At 51.1% G+C, this 20,427-nt stretch overlaps 1 protein-coding gene across 2 annotated transcripts; it reads right to left on the reverse strand.

The window, feature by feature from the left end:
- Positions 1 to 1,463: 1,463 nt before the first annotated feature.
- CACNG5 (calcium voltage-gated channel auxiliary subunit gamma 5) lies at positions 1,464 to 19,910 on the reverse strand. Of its 2 annotated transcripts, none has more exons than XM_076353769.1 (8): positions 19,825 to 19,910; positions 18,511 to 18,683; positions 13,103 to 13,439; positions 6,038 to 6,272; positions 5,195 to 5,281; positions 4,281 to 4,421; positions 3,495 to 3,640; positions 1,464 to 3,078 (listed from the first exon to the last, which is right to left on the reverse strand). In XM_076353769.1, exons 4-8 carry the CDS (start codon positions 6,243 to 6,245, stop codon positions 2,821 to 2,823), a joined length of 840 nt encoding a protein of 279 aa, XP_076209884.1. In that variant the 5' UTR covers positions 6,246 to 6,272; positions 13,103 to 13,439; positions 18,511 to 18,683; positions 19,825 to 19,910; the 3' UTR covers positions 1,464 to 2,820. The 2 variants fall into 2 exon arrangements, with proteins under 2 accessions (XP_076209884.1, XP_076209883.1); XM_076353768.1 differs by having other exon boundaries at positions 6,038 to 6,381.
- Between the last annotated feature and the right edge of the window lie 517 nt (positions 19,911 to 20,427).

Here is a 20,427-nt window from a genome sequence, read left to right on the forward strand (position 1 = left end):
TAGGCGTCCTAAGGGGATACTACATTTATTTACTGAGCATTTATTGCTGTGGAGAGCATCAGCCACGGGGTGATGCTCGGGGGAGAAGGACCTCGCAGGGTGGCTGGGCTCTGCAGCTTGCCGCACCACCTCACCCACGCCATGCTCATGTCTCCGTGCCTCAGAGGCTCTGGAGAAGTTTCTCCACAGTCCATGAAGGCGTGATACTTGCATTTAGAGGCCCATAGCCATCCATGCTGAGAGCTGCTGCCACGCCGGGCACTGTTAGAGGGACAGCAACACCACCCGGCAGCACAACCACTGTTGCCCGTGCTTTACGAGACGCCACGTTTTCCTGCCCCAAACCAGCATTTACTGCACCAAGAGCAAGCACTTATTTCGACAGATTTCTTTCAGCAGTCCTGCACTTACGAAGGGCTTGTGCTCACTGGGTGAACGTGCGAACTCCTGGGCTCACAACTGCAGCCACATGATGACAATCTCTCCAATGAATTAAAATAATTACTTTTCTAATTCACCCCTAGACTCTGCTAAACCTTCTGGGGCCTTGAGGACGGCGTGAAGCTTTTTTCATGTCTTCTGCTTATGTAGGCAGACATTTTAATTTATAAAATGAAGAATTCTGCATTTAATCAGTACAAAGGAAAATTCCACTTGGGGACAGGGACGTCTCATGATGCTGCACAGTATTAACCGCACTAAATGACTCCCCGGCGTGGGGAAGGGAGCCGTGTGGGACAGCCCTCGTGCCTCTGAGCATCAGCAATTTTGGTGATTCCAAAGGTCTGCCTTCCAAGAAGGACTGAGAATATAAAGGATCCATCAGGGGGAAGATGCAGAGGCAACTGTCTTTGAGCCACCAGAAACCACTAACATCAAGCCCAGCAAACTAGATCGGGCTCTGGGAAATGCAAGATTGTGAACTCCAGCGCTTTCTTGGAGCCTAATTCACACCGAACAGAGAGATCCCAGTGGAAAACTGATGGTTTATCTGGCTGGGGTGAACAGATGAGGATCAGCAAGCTTTGTCACTGGATGGTGGGGCTGGGTTGTGCTTTAATGCTTGAACCTTCCCAGCAGTGGACCCGTCACATAGCACTTACAAACTGGGTTTTAAAATGAGAAAACAGACGCTTGAGGGTAATACAAAAACTAAAGGTAAATACAGTTATGTCTACAAAAAGATGCCCTGGTTTTAAAACTTAGCAAATTAGGAGTCAGCAACAATAGATATACACTAGATATGCGTTACTTGCTTATCTGAAGGAGCTGGGGAGGAAATAATCCTGTTCAAGGGATTACTGGCTGGATATGTGCTTGCAGTGAGGCCCCACAGGATGGGCGTCAGAGTCGGTGGTGCAAATAGTGGTGCTGCGCCAGGACTTGGACCCTACTTTGGAGTAGTTTATAAATAATAAATGATAACAAAGGGGTGCAACATTCATTACACGGTATGCTACAAATGAGGTTAAAAGTGCCTATATTCTATTTGTTTTAATTACAGTAAGACAAAACAAGCTCAAATATACCAAGAATCCCTGGAGGGTTTTGTTTTGCAGAAAGGAAATTTTCAGAAAGGTTTAAAGTAACAAGAACAGAAATAAAGTTTGGACAAAGTTCTTTCTCCTGTGAGGGGACAAGCTCGCGGCTTGCACAGGAGCGCACGAGGGAGCATGGCCTTTTCCTTCTCTGCCCTTTGTTTTCAATCAGAGTGATGCTCTCACCCTGGCAGCTGTTAAGTCTTCTAAGACCAAAATGCCAAAGCATCATACGAAATTTTAAAACTTAAAACCTCAAAATAAGGTTCATACACACACAAAAAAGCAGCTAAAATACCACATTCTGCAAAAATGAAATATAAGCCAACTACTTTGCTATGGTGGACTAGTGCCATTAATTTCAGCTACATCACTTTACACCAGTTTGGGATTTCGCCTTTCACCAAAATAACTTGCACTTCTGGCCCTAATTTCCCCTAAATCCTGTGCCTAATATTTCCTGCGGGAAAGTTTTAGGTAGTTCTCCACTCAGTGTTGCACTGAGATTCTCCCAGTCACTCTTCAGACTTCCAGTCTATGGGATGGCGGAGGAAATGTGGGTGCCTGAGCCACCCAGTAGCCCAGACACCCCAGGGCTGTAGTGCCTCCAGTCTCACACGGGATATTTAAGCAACAGTTTGCAAGTGGCCATTGAGAAACAGCAACCTGCTTGTGTCTAAGCCTGCTGAGGTATAGTCGAGAAAGATGGCTATTTCCCATTACAGCCTGGTTAAAAGTGATATCCAGCAAAAAAAGATATCAATCAGTAAATATGGAATCAAGATAAAATTTATATTTTTCTAATGATGGCTATTTCTTGGAAATTTACACAAATCTTTTACGCCTGCTGGCACTTAGGCCAATAAATCTATAATTAAGTGATACAGCCAAATGCACAAACTTTTGCGGTCTACCTAAACCAAAAAATACACTTTATTTTCCTTAGTTCTACTCTATTTTCTTTTTTCTGCTCTCGAGTCCAGCCCTGGATTTATCCCCCAGGCAGAACTGCTGTTTGCACAGCGGGATGAGTTGAAAGAAGAGGACTTTGGAGAGATTTTTAGTTATGCAGGGAAGAATAAAAAAAAAAAACCAAAGGAAGGAAAATATCCCAATTCTCTAGGTTACATTATTGGTTATATAACCAATCTCTCTGGTTATATTTACGCTCCTATAAATAGACAATTGTCCTGAAAGAGTGGCCTAAAAAAAAATGACAAATGGAGTCAGGACGCGGCAACTGTCGACGCTTGGGTGGGAGTGGGTGCAGGGGTGGCGGGGCTCAGCACGGGGACGAGGACATCTGGTCGTAGTCGGGGCACTTGAGCAGAGCCGGATAGTTACTGTTCATCTGCAGGGACGCCTCGCTGGAGATATCCGAAGGGCTGCGGCCCCGTGCCCACGCGTCTGGGTGCAAGAACTGCCCCGAGTAGTCGGAGCAGTTGCTCAGACGGGGACGGTAGAAGCCGGGGTGAGGTCGGTAGATGTCCTCGGCCGTGTATCGCTTCATGAACAGGTAAACGGACATCACCCCGGCGCTCTGCAGGGGAGAGAGACATGGCCTGATGCTCACCCTGCTGACGGCTGCCTTCTCCACCACCACCAAAGCAGAACAAAAATAGAAATTGCTTTTTTTGCTCTGCTGACGATGCACAAGGGCTCCTGAGGAGCCACTTCACTGCCCTGTGCCCTGGGTTCCTGCAGTAAATAACGTGGCACAACCACGTCTCCTCCTCTGCATCTGTGCTCAGCATCAAGTCACAATCAAATGCTCCATCGGTGCTCCCGGCTTGGGGTCTGTCCCCACTGTATATGTCTCCCACCATACTATGTATCTGCTCTCATAGCCTACCCTTAAACTCCATCTGAGTCCTCTTTCTGCTCACAGCCTCAATGCCCCCCCCCCCCCCCCGAGTGGGATACACTAGTTACAGGGATGTGACAGCTCCTGGGTACCTCCGTGAGAAGGAACGAGATGGCAGAGAAGGCAAATGACCATCCGTATTTGTAATTGAAGAACGTTTCCGAGTCCTTGGTCCTGTTCAGCATCTCGTCGTTAATGCTGGATATGTAGAGGACCAGCCCCACCACCAGGGACAGACCTGGGGAGAAACCAAGGAGAAAGACAGTGGGAAACGCTTCAGAGATGAAGCCACTGAAGAAGCACCTTCCTTCAAGACCTGACTTGCAGGTGAAAGTGTAAAACTGTGGAAGCGTGCTTGAAATAACTGGGGAAAGAGGCTGCTTTCCTGCTGAGCTAACCCGGGGCACTCCTCTCACTTCACTCAAACAGTTACCTGCTCAAGCAAGTCCGTGTGCACCGGGTAGAGGCTGGCTTCAAAGCTTGGCTGTCACAGCTATTTGTTTAACACTAGCAAAACACCATGAATAAAACATTCACTTGTCTCATGTAGAAACATCCCGGCTGAGCAGTTTGAAGTTTCAGATCTCTCCTGCGACTGATGTGCCATGAGAGGTGTCCTCTCCCCCAGCACCTGCTCCTGCACGGGTGGTGGGTGCTTTCCCCACATCTCCTCGCCACTGCCACAAACGAGTTTTGCACCGGGTTATTTTCCATCCTGCAAAGCCCGAGCAGGCTGCGGGGCCAAGCCGGGAGCCCCTGCGGGTGATGATTCCAATAAGGAGCCACCACAGCGGGTTAGGAGAGCACCAGCAGCTGCAAAAGCAGATGTGCTCTATGCTCAAGGATTTTCAGGAGAAAACCTGGCTAGCAAAACTCACCCGACAGGATGAAGAATATCCCCGAGACGAAGGCGAGGATGGTCCTGTGAGGCCGAATGTGGCCGATGTTGCTCAAGATGAAGCCGATGAACATGAAGAAGAGGCTGACCAGAGGGAAGGGGGTGGCAGAGCGGATCATCTCTGGTGGGAGAGGAGCAGAGGAAAGCGAGAACAGGTCAATCCTCCCCACGCGGTGTGAGAAACGGGCTCGGCTGGGTGGGACGGCTGTGGCCCTGCTGCTCTCTGACCACGTTGTGTCCTTCCTCACGCCCGGTTAATGTGGCTGCCCCTGCGCTGCTCCCCAGCCCCTGGCAGGAGTTCCCCTCTCTGCTAATGAGCTGAGTGAAGAAGTGACTGTCTGGCTGTGGAAACGTCTGCTAACGTTTGCATTTCTGAGGGTTCCTATGTGAAGTGTTAGATAGGAAAAAACCACTGGAACCTGCATTTTTCTCTAGCTTCGCTGCAAAACTGTTTGCTGAACACTTCTATTTATTAAATCAGAAATGACTGCAGAATTCATCGTGAGAGCTGTGACACTCCATCCTTAATTCATCCCACTATGTAATGTGTAAAATTGACTGCTACAGAATAAATACAGCTGCAAATTACAGAGAGGAGACTATAAAGCCAAACACTTCCATAAACATCAGTGCTGAACAGTCAGTGACAAGAAATTGTACAGCTTAGAGACTCTGTGAGCATCCTGCTGTTAGAAAGGGATGTCCCCAAAAGCTTAGGAGCATATTGGGTAATTTCACATGGTAAAAAATGAAGTTGCATCCTTTCATGGTAGCACTATCAAGGAACTAGGAGCTTCTTCGTCAAGGACACAAAGAGGATTTCTTGGGGAGATCCCTAGTGACCCTTTGGTGCTTTGCAGGACGCAAAGAGTAAGACCCCACCGAACCACTTACTCAGGACGTTGACTGTGGATTCAGACGTCAGCTGGATGTTCATGGGCATGACGTATTCGATAGTGAAGCACCGGCCACGCTCTTCACCTGCAGCAGACACAGACCAAGTCACCTGCAGTGTGTTTGTCTGTTTTTGGGGGGGGAGAGAGTGGCTTTAAAATTAATTTCAGTGCACGCATAAAAACAATCTTGCTTTTTAGTGCTGCTTCTATCTCGGGTGTCAGCGTTTGGGGCTGAAGAAAGCCATCTCTTAACTACCATCTCTCTTGCGCAAAAGGATTCCCTTTTATACAAAAATGTGAACCCTGAAGCCAGAGGGTTTAAGGTCACCCCAGGGGCAATATCAGAGCTCCTCGCTCCCCCAACTTTTTCAAAGCAGCAGTTGAAACTTTGTGACATTTCAGATCATTCACTGAGATTCCGATTCCCTTGGGTTTTATTCAGCTCTGTCCCTGCAGCCAAGTCGCTTCATCAAACTTGGCGTGGACGGAGGGAACGGTCCAGCTGACCTGAATCTAAATGTTGCAGGGACAAAACGGAAAGTTTTGAGCTGCTGCCCAAGGCACTGTGGCCGCGGCACTGGGACGGAGCGCGACGGGGGGCAGCGGGGTCTGGCATGGCAGCAGTGAACTCACCCAAAGCCTGCGTGCAAAGGCACATTTATCCATCTGACTATTAAAGCTTGGCATGGGGTGACGGCATTACTCAGGTTGTGCCTAAGTTTGGAAGCAAAGATGGGCACAGCCTCTAAAAATCCTATTTTCCCCAGCCCTTTCCCATGGTATGATGCTGACACGCAGCAAACATCACCTTACGGGGACATTTTTGAGAGGGAGGCCATACCTGCCAGAAAGCAGACCCTCCAGAGCCCCGAGTGCAGCGACACTTTGATTTCCACCGTCTGGTTTTGGGGCTGGACGATGCCCTCCTCCAGGTAGAGCCAGTAGTCGGTGCTGACGGAGATGCCCAGGAGGCCGAGGCCGCAGACGGCGAACACGCTGCTGAGCAGGGTCAGCGCCTTCCTGCCACAGGCGCTCATTCCCAAAAGCATGGGGGGCCGAGGCGGCGGCGGGGACGGCTGCCGGGAGAGGGGATGCGGCCGTCAGGACGGAGCCGTCTACCGCTTTTTGGGAGAATGGATGTCTCAAAGCTTTGGCTTCTGACCTTAATTGCTTATTTAGGTCGAGCTGAAATAAGCCATTAAAACAATCACAGCGGGCCCTGACAGACGGAGAGTTTGAACCAAATCCCACCTGACTGCTGCCCCACGCCAGCCCAGGGCTCACGGATGTGCTGAATGCCGGGTGCCGGCGCTGGGGAGGGAGCGGAGCGGGATGGGCTGGCCTGGAGCAGCTCATCGGCTCCCGTTTTACTTGCTGCAGGTGAATTCCTGCTGCTCCCGCTGAACCCAGCACTCGTCTCCCCAAGGATGTAGCCAAACCGCAGCATCTGCCGTCCTCAGAGCCTTATCTAACGCTCCCATGAAGGGCAGCAGTGCCAGCCATATCTCCTCAGCACAGGAGCCTGTTGAGGCTCACGGACACCGCGTTAAGAGATCAACGAAAATACTTTTAGCTGCCAGACCGAACCCCCCTCCCGAGCAGCTCCAGTGACCACCCCGCTCCCCCCAGTGCTGCCATTTTTCCTCTTCCAGGGTAGATTTACCCATTAGAGCATCAAGATCTCCATTTTGCAAAAACCATGCTACATTTATGCCCGCTGAATGACATCATCAAGTGCCTTGAAGCAGAGCAGCGTGATGCAATAGCCTGCCTTTTTTGCTTTTTATTGTGCTTGCTGGATCGGAGCCGCAAGCACTGGTGTCAGCTGAATGCAGAGACTGAACTGGTCCAAACTGGGCTTGTGCTTCAGGGGGAGGCAGGGAAATGGGGCCAGAGAGCTGCAGTCAGGCCCTGGGAAGACATTACAGAAGGAGGAGAAAAAAACTTCCCTCATCCTCCATGTCGCTTACGGATGGAATATTTTTTTTTTCTTTTATTTTTGCTAATTTGTGGAATTTAGCAGTTCTCACGGTGCCCTGCAGACTGATAAAATGTCACCAGAAATCAGAGTTCTTAGCGCAGCACAGAAGAAGTACAATTAATATGGGGGGGGGGGGAAAGCCACAGAAAAGACCTTATTAGAGGAATAAGAGCAAGAAGGAAAAGATACTCGTGAGAGAGACGGTCTTCTGGGGAGTGGGAACGAGTCAGATAGATAGCGCTATTGACTGCTTTTATAAAGGCAGTATGAATCACAGATAAGTGCTGTGTCATGTATATTTTCCAAGGCACATTTTGCTGTTGTTCAGCACTGCAGACAAGGGGAAAAAATATAAATCCAGCTAGACAAGCTACCAAGTTTAACACAGTAGCAGCGGGACACATCTTCCTTGGGCTCCCTTTAAAATTGCACGAGCCTTGTTCACGCCGCGTGAAGTTTCAAGGGACAACAAATGGGAGCGGGCTGGGGGCAGAGCACGGCGTTCCCCCGCTGCGTCCCACTGCCCGGAAAGGAGGGCCGAGTCCTCCTGAACACAAGTTTCATTTGAAACACCTATTCCCAAAATAATGATGGATAAACAGTAGAGCTGGGGCACGTATATCGTACGTCTCCCCAGCTGTCAGTTTTTGAACCTATGCAGGAATAGCTCCATCATGCCCGTACTCACAGCCGGTGTTTGCTATCGCGGCACGCCGTAGTGAACAGGCTCTTTGGAAGAGAGGTCTTGTTGCTGTCATCACTGCAGCAAAGGTGGTGGGATTCAGTGATTAAATCAGGAGACGCGGCTCCTGCCTGGGCCGGGAGATGATGGCTTGCTGTTCTGACACGTCCGGGCAGGCGAGCAGACTGGAGCAGGGCTTTATTTCTTGCACCTCTGATGTAAATATATTAATACTTACTTGCTTACAGTGACTCTCAGAGATGCTAAAAGTCCTCACAGCTTGCACTTTTACACTCGAAAACCTCCAAAGATAATGTTCTGCTGTAGTTCCCTCATGATTAATACAAGCAGACGATGCTGGTAGTTATTTCTTGCCGCTGAACCGCCTGCGAGTCGAGCTCTCTCAGGCAGCTCTGTGCTCTTGCAGTGCCCATCCCCGGCACATCTATAGCACAAATGTACAGCACCAAGCTCCCCGACAGCCCGGTCCTGTGCTAATCTTGCAGCAAGTTTCATATCTGACTGATGTGAAGGAAACTTGTAGTTACTGTGGAGTCCAAATAACTGCGTTTACCGAACAGATATGACACCCAAGACCTGTCTGCACCTCTAGCTCGCTGCTCTGGGCAGCAATAAGAAAGAGAAGTAGGGAATGCTGCTGGAAGAGTTGCAAATTCTTGAGCAAAAGAGAGAAAGGGAGAGAGAGACTTTTATTATTGCATCCTACCCTGAGTCCAAAGCAGACAAATACTTCTTGGTAGGAAGCAGATGTACTTGCACCCTCAAGCACTGCAACAGTTCTGAAAATTCTCTCCCATATGAAATTAAGGATTTGGCTCTTCCTACGTTCACACTGAGCTGTTTCCCAGAAGGTACCGACCTACGGGAAGGGGAGTGCTGTCGCTTACAGACAGCCCAAGCAAATGCTCCGGCTCATGCTATTGCAAGCTTTCCACCTTTGGCTTTGCTAACGAGCCTCATTTTTAGTGTTCTTATTTAATATTTCCCTCAGCTCAAGAAAAGCAGGACGTGTTCCCAGGAGGGACACCTCCCTTCTAGGAGCATGAGGAGTGACATGTGCAGAGGAGATGCCCAGATTTTTTTTCCTGAGGAATTAGGAGGCAGCGGCTAAAGAAGAACTGGTAGCTATGGGGCAGAGAAGCACGTCCTGCAAAGGTAGCCCTGCACCTTGGTAGCCTGAGGACAACCTTACTGTCAAGGGCAGAGACCAGCACAAAGCTGTATATGTTAGGACACCACTTTACCCCTTCACTGGGTGGGAATATGCCATTTCCCAGCTCTTTATAGATCCCATTTGATCCAGCAATATGACCAGGCCAAGCACAGATCCTCTGGCTCATCCGTTCTTCTCCCTAACTCAGAGCCATATTTTCTAGTTGCTGCCTCAAAATGAACAGTGTTTACTACAGGATGTCTCATCCCTCTTGGCATTTTGGTGCCAAAATGGTAAAAGGAGCTGGAATCTATTCTTGGCTCATGTATCATCAACAAACGTCCTCCCTGCACATTTTTTTGTTAATAAGGAGATGAAAATCACAGTAGGGAGTATGTGAAAGTCCAGATAAAGCCATTCAGAGGGAAACAGCTAAGTATTTCCTGTCATTTGTTATTCATCAACACCAGGCACTGGAAAATAGACCCATTTGGCATCATTTACATTGGTCATTGGGGCAACGCTAGCAGCAGAGAGAGGGGTCTGGCGTCAGAATCACACCTCTCAATTGCCTCATTTCTTTTCTCTCTCACACTTCAATTTCCATGTAATCACAGTTGCATTACAGAGTGATCCCTATTACTGCCTTGCTGGCACATAAAATCGAGTCCGATGCGGTGGGGGACAGGAGGAGGCAGGGATGGTGCAGTGCAGCCGCTCGGAACACACCTTCCCCCATGTCCAGCGCCTGGAGAATAAGCAGGGCTCCCAAGAGGAAGATTTTTCAAGGACACAAACAGGAGCTGGCTTGATTTTCAGCAAGGATTTAGTCCCCAGTAACCTTTACCAATTGTGTTACGCTTCCTACAGCTGAAAAGGTGATACTGTTTGGTTTCCAACAAGAGCTGTATTTTAAATTAAATGAATATAGCCCCAAAGATTTCCAAGAAAAAGGACCTTAGAACTGTTCCTGCTCCTTCGATCACACTGTGCCTTCTGGTAGTAGTCCAGGGAATAATAAAGGCAGTCTGCAATGTAATCTGCAGTCCTCATAATGAATTTCTTTTTGTCTTGGAGCCATAGCTTCTGATGGAAACTGCACATGGCCCTTGCCGGGACTGACCCCTTCGGAAAATGAAATTAATATTGGCGTTGTTCCTAATGCAGTTCACCCGGATCTGGGAGTGATTTGAAGTCCTTACCTATTGCTCCACGGTCACAGAAAGAAAATATTACCCTGGTCTAGATTTCTGAGCCCACCCCTCCGTGACCTAACGCCGAGCATAAGCCACCGCTCTGGGCTACGTGGATGGGCTGGGAAAAATAAATATATTGCTGGTCAACTGCCTGGACAGAATGGGTCGTATCAATAAATCACTGCTCTGAGTTCAGCGGAAAACAGTGCTCCCTCCTGTCCTGGGTAAAGGTAGAAAGAGCAGGGCCAAGCCAGGCCAAGGTGGCGGCTATTGATTTTTATGTGGCTAGAGCATCATTTCCAATTTCCTGACATTTGTGAGGAGGGGAAGCACAGCCAAGGTTATCGGAGCAGACGGGAGGGAAGTTTTTGTTTGTGGAGGGGTGCTGGGATCCAGGACAAGCCTGGCGACCTGCCTCTGCGGTTGTGAAAGCCTGGTCCCTGCTGCAAGCCAAGGGCAGAGTGAAATCAGAAGTTAAGCCATGGACCTGGAGCGGTGGGAGAGGCTAAGCAGAACGTAAAGGAGGAGGAACGAAGCCTGGCGGAAGGCGGGTAGGAAGCCCACTGAGTGAGTGATCGATGCACAAAGAACATCAGGGACCTGGGTAAGAGCTGGCAAACGCAGGAGAGCGTGAGCTGTGATGGAGCTGAACTGAAAGGACCAGCTCCCACTAAGCTGCAACCAGAAAATTGGGCTGGCTAAAAATAAAGGGCCTTCAAGCAGCACGATCTCTTCGTCAGGACACAATGCAGGCCACAAACGTGGGCAAAAATAAATAGGTCAAGGAGAGTGGCTCTTTCAGAACTAAACTTTTCAAAGCCAGCAGCGCTTGGGCAGGCAGGACCGTGCCGGGGGGCTGGCCAAGGCCACTGCTGCATCGTCACCCTCCTTTGGGCAGCACAACATCGCCCTGGCTCCCTCATGGCAAATCCAGAAAAGCCTAATTTGGTCATTAATAACCACAATGGAACAGAAAGGTGGTTGCAGAAGGGCATAGTGGTTCCCACTGAGCTTATGGAGCACCCAAGGCGAGCAAATGCTTTGGTCCTAAAACAGCGTGTGCAAGACACAGCTTGCTTCCAGCTGACTCGAACTGATGCGCTATCGGTTTGCAGAGAAGGTTTTGCCGGTGTGAGGAGCACACGGTGAGATGACTTTAGCCACAGCTGGGCATATGCAGCTCAGCAGAGGAGAAGAAGAGGAGGACATGGTGTGGGCAGTGCCCGCTGCTCCACCTGGGGCCTAGGAGAAGCAGCTCCACAAACCTGACCTGGAAAACTGGCCGATGGGGAGTGATAGTTTTGGTTTTGGAATTACCACTTGGGAAGCAACAGTCCCTCCTGAAGCTTGGAAAAGGTCTACTGCAGGCAGGAGAAAAACACAAGACTGCTCTGCTTCCATATAATAGCTGAAGGAGAGCAGGGATGGCTGCAGAGAAAAGCAATATCTTCTGGGCTGGTACGTTGAGAGGGAAATGGCCAAAGGGGACGTGGGTTGGAACTGGTCTGTAGGGTTCCCAGGAGCCCTGTCCGGCTGCCGGCACCCGCTACCTCATGTTGTCGATGGGAAGACAGAAATATATAAGGCAGCTTTAGAGAGCTGCACTGGTGTCATAAAGAAATGTCAGCTTGATTTCTGAGAGAGAAATTACGTATTGGAAAAATTAAGTACAGAAATAAATCTTTTTGATGTGGAGGAGGTTTAGCCTGATATTAAGAAATGAAACAGTCCATCTCATGGCAGTTTGAACAAGCAGTAGTAACTGCGACTACCAGCAGCCATAAACTTCAAAAGGATCAATACTGGACTTGAAAGCTTCCCCTCGGCTGCTGACAGCGGTGCTGCACGGCCAGCCCCGCACGCAGCACTGCCATTACAGCCGGATAGAAACAGGGGCATTGAATCAATCGAGCGCACTGGGCTCACAGGCTCTCCAGAGAGGTTTTTTTTTTTTTTAAATAAAAATGAAAAGAAGGCTGGTTATGAGTTATTTAAACCTAGATGGAGCCACAGCAATCATAATCCTATTAATTTTTTGCTTGTCATCAGACACAAGGAACACCTGAAAAATAATCAGAAGAAACGATGTGACCGCCACACACAGTAATGCTCACCACTAACTAATTTTATGAGTGGGGTTACTTAAGATTTTTCTCTTAAACTTGACTTCCATAATTTTTCTGAGTAATTCCCCCTTTTCCTGGCACTTTCCATGCTTCATTTCTTATCCAAGTTATTTTTTAAAGCTTGATCGAAAAGCCTTTCATGGCAGTGCAAGCATAAAGGAAATGCTGTATGGAAAATACCGTATTTTTCTGCTGAACCCCCAGCCTGCTTAGCGAACCCCCCAAGGCTGACCCATGGCTGCTCTTCCCTCTCCTTCTTTACCATGCACTGCTCTTTTTGTTGTGGACTGTTCAAAACCTGCCCTGTTTGCCCGGGCCAGGTTTGCAAGGATGGTTGTTACTGATTAACTGAGCCCACCTTCAGCTCCAGCACCAAATGCAAAGAGATCAAATGATATTCTCGAGGTCAAAGGAGCTCAACTGATATTTATTTCCCCACTCCAGCCTTCTAACAAGCCACTCTCCCGAACCATCCTCCTCTGCCCTGCCCACACCACCGTGCTCGCCGGGGCGATGGCTCCGCTCCAGCTCATTCACACTAATGGCTTTGGATGATGCCAGCAACTTTCAACAAATAAAATCATCGACCAAACAGCCCCCCCGGTCCCAGCTCACACGCTACTGGACAGCCCGTGTGTGTACAGCTAGTGCTCATTCACATGGACTTTCTGGATCCAACAAATATCCCCCCCAAAACCTCATACAGAGCACATCCCGCCCACGTGTCTCCTTTCTCCTTGGCGTTACCTCTTTTAACCCCGGCTGAAGCAGTGCTTTGGCAAGCAGAAAACCTGCGACGCTGGCTGTGAAGGTGGGAAGCTCAGGTTCTGGCAGACCAACCGTGAGGCAAGTGGCACAGCGAGGAGGGTCCTCAATGGATGCTTCAGCTGCTGGGCGGCTCTGGGAGGAGCTGGGAGCGGGGCGGCTTTGGCAGCGAGCAGGGGAGAGGTCCTGGACCGTAGGAGAGGGCACAGCCTCGGCTCTCCGCGTCCAACCGACTCACACGAGGGATGCACGAGGCCGGGACACAGGGACAAGCGGATGGCAGGCACAGCTCCGCATCCACGCGCCAGCAGCTCCTACCCTGTGGTTTTGTAGAAAAGCGTTACACAAAGTGCATTTCTCAAGAAGGAAGTAGGAGCTAAAGCTCTCAGCTTGCAATATGGCCCATGCACCCAAGTCCAGTTCTCCAGGTCTAAACTATATATATATATATATATATATTCAAAGTTTACATCGCTAACAATAGCTGAGCCCTTTCCTTTGCAGAGCCCTTCCCAACGCCCTCTCACCTTCCGCATATCAAAGCTGACATACAATATTCACCTACTTGCAGTGTGTCAGAGTGCTCGCAGTCAGGGACATGAGTCAAACTGCTGGTTTCAATACCCTACAAAGAGCTACAAAGGCAGAGTAAAAGGGGGAAGTGCTGCAAAGCAAATCAGCTGGGGACTTTGCTGTAAGATCTGCAGAAATCTCGTTGCTGTGTGCTGTGCGGAGTGGTGCTTGCCCATTAACCTCTGCGCGCTGTACATTACAGGCTGCACTTTATATCCTAAATACATAACCTCCAGTAACCTGACGATACAGTGACCCTCTTCTGGCTTCGGCATAGTACTTCCCTCTGCTCACCTTGGCTGGCACAGAGGGAGCCTGAGCAAACCCAGCAGCGGGGATAAGCGAAGGCAACGTAATCTCACTGCCTATGCAATGGCTGGAGGAGAGCAGCTGGCTCAGCTGCTGGCATCCACTTCACACCAGGACCAAGGCTGGCCTGGTCTAGGGGAATATGAAATCTTTAACGGTTCTTGTTCACTTCCACGTGTCATTTAAGATGGCACAAAGTCCTGAAATGGCCTTGTATATTAAAAAGAGGAGAATAAGCCTCTTCCTTGGACAGTGACAGCTTTTCAAGGTCTCTGTGTCCTTCCAGCAGCAAGGCAGGTCACAGCATGATTGAAGATCTCAGGCACCTTTTCCATAAGATATTTATGTTGTTTTAAACTGAAGTGGGTATGAACAGAACCCACAAATGCAGTGTAAGCCTTTCCCTCCGCCCTGCAGGAGCTGTGAATTATGAACACCAGTGCATGAAATTTCTCTGGGCTATAAATTTTTACTGCTACAGAAGGTCTAGGAACAAGCCCCAGCTAAAGCCCAGGTTTCAGGAGATGAGGCTGCTCCCGCCAGGCTGCTCAGCAGAGAGGGGCCAACACCCCCGTTTCCTTCTTTCCCCCTTAATAATCAGTGCATGACAGCTTGAGCTAAATTAAGCAGCGCCGGGAGGTAAAAAATAGCATCAGGAGCTAATTAAAACTCTTCTGCCTTCCCCGTGTTGGTGGTGGGGAGAGGCGAGCCACGGGTACCTGCGCAGTGGAGGCAGGGCGGCCAGCAGCAGCTCTTCCCCCGCCGCCGCAACTCTTCTCGCCAGCGCTGGAAGCTGGAGTGTTTTTATGAACACTTTCACTGTGATAAATGAGAGAAAGCAAGAAATCCCCCGAGTGCCGTTGGCGTCTCTGAACGCCGAAGGCTGCAGACAAGCAGCATGTTGGGCAGGCTGCATGCGCCAGCCACGGCCACCGAGACCGCCGTCCCCTCGACGTGATTAAACATGATTGCTAGCACAAAGCAGACACCTTGTTATCCAGGAGATTGCATTCCTCCTTCCCCCCTTAGAAACCAGCTTTTCTGCAAAGCCTCCGAGTACCGAAACGATGGCATAAAGAAAGTGGAGAAGGGCTGCATCATCCACACCTCAGGCAAACATCTTAATAACCCAAGTGCCATTTGTGGCTGCCATTAAACCCAGTTACCAAACACAACGGCTGCTCCATCCGGCTTTGCTTAAGCGGTTTGGGACACAGCTCCTCAGATGCCGGTGGTGGTGTCTTCGTGCACAAGCTCTCCAGGTCTCACGCTGAGCAGCAGCAGAAGTTTGGTCCCATCTTCACATACGAAAGGTCTTTGCTTTGTGTAGCTTGTTGGATTTAATAGTCAGATTATGTGATCTTAAAGTATATAATAAGCATTTACAGATCATTGGAGATACTAAACCTTCTACTGCCCTGATTTTAGCAAGATTCATTGCCATTTCCAGGATTTAACTGTAAGTGCCCCAGCAGACAGGGTAGGAAAAACCATGCAGGGCATGGAGCAGCCTGAGACCAGGCACAGGCAGCATGACCCAGTCGGAGGAGCTCAGCTCGGTACCAAGCCCAGTGTGGCCTTGGGAGGACATTGGCTGCCTGCCCTGCTCGGCACGGGGAAGCACAGCCGCGTCCTGGGAAAGTCTGTGGGAACAGGCAGGGAATAGACTCGGTCTCACTCTTGCTCCATCTTTCCCCCAGGCCAGCACCCATTACCAGGTAAAACCTGGTCTGACTCTGTGTAGCTGGTCTTTACCTACACCCATCCCTTTATATCATCGTGCACTTGTCCCTGCGGCACCCACCCAGCAGTCCCTCTCCTACCACCTATATAATTACCTGATGTTTTCTTCCCCATGCGGTCTGTAAGATATTTTACAGTAAGAACGGTAAAACAGTTGACACACGACACTGACATTGCTTTCCTCTTCAGCCATCCCCACCCTCCTTCACTCGTTGTACAAAAAAGGGCAGTTTTGTCCCAATTTCTTTCCCGCCTGTAGCTCACCTTTTCTGTGCTTCAGAAGAGACGTGCTGCTTCCCAAGCAGCAACTCCAGCACTGAAAGGATTTAACATAACTTTCCAAATCACCCAGTTTTCTAGGTTGGGTTTGCTGGGTTGCTTCTGGCCATCTTCACCTTCCAGGGTCTCCCAACAGCATCCAGGAGAGGACCATTTTCTATTGGATATAAAGCCAGTGCGGCTCTGAGTATCCCCCCAAGAGCCACCACCTCTCAGCCGCCATGGCAGCAGGAACCAGGGGAAATCTGACACGAGGGAAGCTGGCGATGACAAGAAATGAAAGCAGAGCCCCAGCTTGGGTCAGGTATTCTGGCAATGCCAAAGGCAAAGCTTTCTATTCCTGTAGAAAGCGATGACATCCATCCTCACTCAGGTAAAAGGCATGGCGGCAGAAGACGTGGGCAGAGCACCTGCCAGTCCCACCACGGCTTCACCCAGACCCTGCCATAGTCTTGGGAAGGTCTCTCAGATAACGGCCTTCGAGTCACGCTTTTAGCTGTGAGACGAGCAGGATGTTCACGGTCTGTCACTCTGAGAACTGATGGAGGATGGTCCAGGATTTCCCGTCCCGCCTTGTGCCAGCACCTGCCGTGAGCCCCCACATCGCTGCCTCTCATCTGGCTCCGATACAGTCTGCGGTGTCCGACTTGAGCATCACCTCGGTTAAGTATTTCCCAAATAGTTAAAAAACGTTTCTCCTGTGATGTATTGTATCTCAGTCCCTGAAGTGCTAATCCTTACAAACAGAGAGCTCAGCTTTTGCTTGGGACATGGCACCCAGGGAGTGACTTTGTCCTGGGACTGGAGGACTGGAAAACTCTTCCTATCTGCATGTGTCTAAGCAATGGTTGGAATGTCTCACCTGAGCTTGGCATTATGGTATCAACCTCTGTTGCAGAATTTTTAATAACCAAACCAATACAGAGACTCTCCTGTCATCTACACCAACTTTCTGACTGCTGCAAAAGGGGAGGTTTCTACCCACCATGCTCACAGCTCTGCTGTCCCCGCTGTCCTGCCGGCTGGAGAAGGCGGGGGCACATATGCCCATCCGGGACCCCTCTGCAATCCCATGCTCAGGCCACCTCTACTGAACATAACCGACCACGGCCCTTCGAGTGAGCAGAGGTATTCCCAGCCAGAGCTGCCGCAGGGAAAAGGGACATCTATTGTAACCAAGAGTTTAATGTCTCCCGAGAAGACGCCAGGGCCATGGGGCTGCCCACCTGTAGGGTTTCGAGGTTGAGCGAGGCCCTGCCCTGGCAGACCTGAGCCTCTGCTCCCTGCAGACAGGGACGTCACCCAGCAGCACTGGATGGGCACCGCGTGGGAAAACGGATTATCCGCAAGTTGTCTTGGGCCAGCGGATGCCATCTGCTGTGCTGCTCAAATAATCCCCCCCCCAGTGCAGCCGTGAGCACCGCTCTAATGAGCGATGATACCTCCCTCATAATAAAGGAAAAGCTGCAAGTCCCGTCTTCCAAAGGGACCTGACACAAACCCCACTCATCTGTAACAGCCCGTTTTCCGACCCTGACGATGCATCAGTGTGGTCCTTCAACAAATCCCATTTTCCCAGTAAATATTTTACTATAAATGGCAGAAGTTTGTGGCTATACAGCGACAAAATCGGTGTGACTTTGATTCCAAATCCTCTTTCTAGAGCACACCTAGAACCCAAACCCCCTTTAATTTCAGTGAGATTAAGACTCCCAAATAACTTTTGTCCTAAACTCCATCATCTAGTTATTTTAAAAATGCCACCTTAAACCCAGGGCTTTAAATCTTCCCAGCTGACTTATGAAAAGCTCCCGGCGCTCCCTCCAGCTGTACACTTGCGCAGCTCACAGCTTGCTGATACGGTTGAAGCCTCTGCGGGTTTGTGCATTATTTCCCTTTCATATTTTATATTCCCTTCCCTCTCCATAAATGAAGCTGAAGCTGCAAATGCTGCGGTATGGATGCTGCCAGGTGGGGATTCATTCAGCTCAATGAATATATTCAACAGCTACAATAATACAGCAAGGGATTGGAGAAATAAACACATAGAAGTATTTCTGTCCCCTGGACGCCATGTGGAGCAGCCACACAGTGGCCAAGGGGAAGGCGTGACGGCAGCGGGACGGGCTGCTGAGAGCCAATCATCTCCTGCTTTTTGGCTTTTTACGTGGGTCACGATGTGACAGACTGAAACGGTGCCCTTAAAATCCAGCAGCAGATGAGCCTCTGACGAGAGCCCAAACCCACGGCACTTGTGAAACCGAAGGGCAGCAGGGATGGAAACATGGCAACGCTCCTCCAGCAAAGCTGCCTGCCTGGGTCACGCCACCAGCATCTGCTGCTACTGCATAAAACTCAGTGGAAATACTCCTTTTTAGCTGAAATACTCCTTTTCAGCGTTCTTGCTGAAGTAGTGCTATTTTCAGTGAATGCAACGCCCTTGCTGCCCCTCCCAAAGGTTCACCTGCACTATGCAGGCCACCTACCAGCTCTGGTGAGGCCTCCTCTTCGTTGCCCTCTCCCCTGCGGACGTTCGGGGGGTGCGAGGGACACGGTGGGGACAGCGGTGGTGGCAGCGGTGCTGCAGGTCAGTCCCGCTTTCTGGACACCACCAAGGAGCCTCCTGCTGCTTTGTGCCTGGAAGGCCCAACCCTAAAAGCTGCAAAAAGCATCACGCATCAGGGGCTGATGAAGTTTTACAAAATGCTAAGCAATTAATCAACAGCCGAACGGTGTGTCAGAAACCCGCCCTGCTTGCTGCTGTGGTGGCCGAAACACCGCATTTCATGTTTTACCACCTTTCACAGGACTTGAATAAGTAGCGTCTGGAGAAGTGAAGACGGGCTCCACGTCCCCATTCGCCTCTTCAGATGGTAACACATGATCCAGCTTTTTTTTTTTTTTTTCCTTTTCTCTACTTTACTTAACAACCAGGTCAGGTTCTCCTCATACAGCCTCACTTGAATTCCCACTCCCCTCTCCAAGGGGTTTACTACACTGAAAAACATTGGCAGCCCCTGACTTCCAGCACTTTTTATATTCCCTGTGAAAAATACACTTCTTTTCCTCGGCTCAATGTTCAAAAGTCACCGCTGAAGACAGGGATGCTCACAGTGCCCAAGAGACGGCCTCTGTCTCTCTGATCAGCCTGGTGGAGAAAAAGCCCTGGGACGAAGAGCCAGGGTCAGCTCCCCGTGTGCCAAGGTCCACCCTGGGCTTTCAGTCGGGGCTCCGGCAAACCCAAACTCCCATCGCTTGAGCGGTGCCGGCGGAGCAGAGCCGCTGCAGCCGGCCGGGTAACGCAAACCGCTTCGGCACGGCGACGCGGGCGACGTTACCCGGCTCCAGCCGCTCCTGCAAGGCGCCTGGCCGCGCTTCGGGCAGCTGGGGCCACGCTGAGGATGCGGCTCCGCGCTCCGCTACCTCCGGCGCAGCCCGAGCGGCGGGGCCGGGCGGTGGCGGCTGCCCGGGGCGGTGCCCGCCGGTGCCGGTGCCGGTGCCGGTGCCGGTGCCCCCCCCCTCCCCCCTCCGCTACCGAGGACGCGGCCGGCTCCGATTCCAGCGGGGATACGGAAAATACAGAAATAGATGCCCTAATCCCTGCCGCTCCGCAGCCAGGCGGCACCTCCCAGACCGCCCCCCCGCTCGGGCTTTAAACTTTCAGGTTTTTACATCCAATTCGGGACCCGCCCCCCCCCCCCCCCAGCCACTTCCAGGACTGTGTTCCCCCCCCCCTCCCCGGGGGCAGCCTGGCCCGGACACGGGAAGGGCCCCCCCCGCCCCCGGACCCCGGCACTCACCGGCCCCGCGGGCGCTGCTCCGGCGGCGGGACGCGGCCGTCGGCCTCGGGGATGCTCCGCGCCGCGCCGGGGAGGGCCGGGAGAGCCCGGGGAGGAGAGGGCATCACATGGCGCCGGTGGGGACAGCCCACCTCCCCCTCCCTCCGTACCCCCTTTCCCTCCCTCCTTCCCTCCCTTCATCCCTCCTTCCCTTTCTCCATCCTCCCCTCCCTCCCTCCCCCTTCCCTCCCTCCCTCCCTCTTTCTCCATCCACCCCTCCTTCCTCCCTCCCCCCCTCACTTCCCTCTATCCCTCCTTTCCCCATTCCTCCCTTCCCTTTCACCCTTTCTCTTTATTCCCCCACTTTTGCTCTATTCCCTCCCTTTTCCTCTGGTCCCCTCCTTTCCCTCCTCCATCCATCCCTCCTCCCCGCTTCCCTCCATCTGTCCCCAGTCCCTCAGCTGTGGCTGGTGGCTCCAGATCACCATCGGGGAAGAGGTGGGAGCCAGCATTGCCCCTGCCCCTCTGTGCATCCTCCCTTCCACTCACCCCCCAGCCCCTCCGCGCCCCCCACCTGGAAACACGGCCCCCTCTGGAGTGGGACCGCGCTGGGGCTGGCAGCGC

Source organism: Aptenodytes patagonicus, chromosome 16 (genome assembly GCF_965638725.1).
Source record: "Aptenodytes patagonicus chromosome 16, bAptPat1.pri.cur, whole genome shotgun sequence".
NCBI lineage: Eukaryota > Metazoa > Chordata > Aves > Sphenisciformes > Spheniscidae > Aptenodytes > Aptenodytes patagonicus.